At 27.0% G+C, this 2,989-nt stretch overlaps 1 protein-coding gene across 1 annotated transcript; it reads left to right on the top strand.

The window, feature by feature from the left end:
• Positions 1-565: 565 nt before the first annotated feature.
• LOC112690002 (TATA-box-binding protein) lies at positions 566-2,710 on the top strand (the record flags this gene model as incomplete). Its single annotated transcript, XM_025563897.1, is given in 6 exon segments — positions 566-824; positions 896-1,044; positions 1,119-1,362; positions 1,444-1,547; positions 1,613-1,707; positions 2,596-2,710. Coding segments are annotated over 6 exon segments (897 nt in total). The 3' UTR covers positions 2,673-2,710.
• Between the last annotated feature and the right edge of the window lie 279 nt (positions 2,711-2,989).

Raw genomic sequence — 2,989 nt, forward strand, 5'->3', positions numbered from 1 at the left:
CGACTAGAAGTTAACTAATATAATTTAGTGCATTAGATAAATCCATACTGTTTGGTTCTTGGTGTTTTCCGTTTTCGTTAAACCTCCTACCATTATTTCTATGTATATTAAAACACCAACTTAACAGGTTTGAATTTCAAGCCACTTTGATAATTAATTTTTGAGTTATGATGTAAAATAAAATCGATTTTGTAGAAACCCTGTGTGCTGTAAATAATATTTTCTACTTTTCGTCAGTTTTTTTGAAATTATTTGGATAGCTATTGGACATTTTGTAACACCACATCCCTCTGATATGACCAACAAATATTTACTAGGGAGTTTTAGTAGATTTTGGTTTAGTTTGTATTTTTAAAATAATGGTTGAATATTTTAGGTTTAACATTTTAATATTTTATATAAATTACAGTTTAATATAGACATAGTTATTTAGAACTTTTTCTAGAAATTAATCAAAAATTTAATTTAATAAAAGTAACAGATAACACATTTGTGTATCAAAATATGTTATCTATGTTATAACTAACTATGGCTACTATATACTTATTTTTATGTTACAATACAGATAAAAAGAATTTTTGTTCAAACTAGTCAAAATGGATCAAATGTTACCGAGTCCAGGGTTCAGTATTCCAAGTATTGGAACCCCAGTACATCAACCTGAAGAAGATCAGCAGATCATGCAAATGCCTCCGTTGCAACCTCAAGGCTTGGCCATGAGTACAAGTAGTTTACCAACTCAACAGCAGTCAATAAATAAAATATACCAAACAAATAATATGGGATATGCAACACCTCACAGTATGATGCACTCCACAACACCAGTAATATATTTTTATTTTTAAAGATAACATTATCTTCAAACCTAGAGAATAAAACCAGTATATTTATATAGGTACACCAAAGTATGCCATCTTTGACATCTATCAGTTCATCATCTTCTGTTGTACCAGCCTTACAAACCATTCAAAACCCAGCAACTCCTGCTCCCATGACACCCATGACTCCGGCTTCAGCTGATCCAGGAATTGTTCCTCAGCTTCAGTAAGTAATTTTATTTTTATACTTTCTATACTGAGTAATATTATGGTACTATTAATAATTTTTTTATTTATAAGAAATATAGTGTCAACAGTTAATCTTGGCTGTCGACTTGACCTGAAGACAATTGCTTTACATGCTCGTAATGCTGAATTTAACCCTAAACGATTTGCAGCTGTGATCATGAGAATACGTGAACCACGTACTACAGCTCTAATTTTTAGTTCTGGCAAAATGGTATGTACCGGTGCCAAAAGTGAAGAAGATTCAAGGCTAGCTGCTAGAAAATATGCTAGAATCATTCAAAAACTCAGTTTTCCAGTAAGTTTTGTTAATGTATTAAACTATTCTGTCTATAGTATTTAATTATTTTTGTTAGTCAATAATTTTTTGCATTTTAAGGCCAAATTTATGGATTTTAAAATTCAAAACATGGTTGGCAGTTGTGATGTAAAATTTCCTATTCGCCTTGAAGGATTAGTACTTACTCATGGCCAGTTTAGCAGGTTGATTACTTTATTTCAGTAATTTATTATTTGTTTTCATATTTTAATTAAACTATTTTTTCTAGTTATGAACCAGAACTATTTCCTGGACTTATTTACAGAATGGTCAAACCACGTATAGTGTTATTGATTTTTGTATCTGGAAAAGTTGTATTGACAGGTAACTAATTACTATAATTCTTTATTGTTAATACAATTAAATACAATAATTATGAACCTATTATATTGTAAAGCAAGTAGAATTCAATGTACCATATAATATATTAACTATATCCACCAGAAAATTATTTAAGAAAAACTAAGCTGTTGTCAGATAAAAATTGTCCAGTATCACCTAAGTATAATGATTGAATTATTGATTATTATTTGTCAATGGTATATCAGCATGATTACGATAGCATATAATATGTGATATTAATCTGTTCGGTCACAATTATAATTTTACCAGAGAAATATTTTTAGTAGTACACTCGATAGTTGTGCAATTCATTACATTATATCCCATATTTTTTCTTCACATAATTTGCCATTTATGTATTTATATCATGAAAATAAAATATTTGTATGATAAAAAATGGCTGTTCAATATTATATTCAAACTAATAACTCACTTTGATTTCAACGAGGATTAAAATTGTTTGATACATTGTTATATATAGTAGTGTCCAAAATTTTCATAGAGTATAGTATTTAAAACAGAAATTTTAGAAAATATTTCTATGATACTTAAGTATTATAGAGTATTATTAATAGTTGTTTGTAAGTGTATTTACTAATGCAATTTCTGTTTTAAAATTGAAACTACTTTCATAAACAATTCTCTGATAATCCAGAATTTAATACACCCAAAAAATTAACCCTTAATTATCTGATATTTCTTAAAAATATCAAAATCATCTTCTTTTCTTATGTTATAGTTTAGAAAACAATTTCCTGCTTGCTACTTAGGTTTTAATGAACAACTATAGAATTTATATATTAAATAGTATGTAATATAATTTTTCTTATTCATTTCACTACACTAATTCATTATATATTTTATTAACAGGTGCCAAAGTACGACAAGAAATTTATGATGCTTATGATAATATCTATCCAATATTAAAAAGTTTTAAGAAAAACTAAATTGATATTATATTGAATAAATATTTTCAATATTTGTATATTATAGACCTCTAAGTTTCTTTTTTAAACTAATTTAATTAATTTAAGTATCAATAGGTTAAGTTGTTTTATTGTATTAATTACTAAGAGCGAAGAATATTTTTTGCTTGTTATTTTCATACATAAAATAATGAATTAAAATAAAATCGAGTTAAAACTTAAGTGCCACTTATAGTCTTATAAATTCTCAGTGGACTTGTTACCCATGCTTTTATTAAAAAATATCAAACTTTACAATAATTTACAGTATGAGGCGGAAACATCAAGTCACCCAAGAT

Source organism: Sipha flava, unplaced genomic scaffold (genome assembly GCF_003268045.1).
Source record: "Sipha flava isolate LNK unplaced genomic scaffold, YSA_version1 48977_pilon_pilon, whole genome shotgun sequence".
In the NCBI taxonomy this organism is placed as follows: Eukaryota; Metazoa; Arthropoda; class Insecta; order Hemiptera; family Aphididae; genus Sipha; species Sipha flava.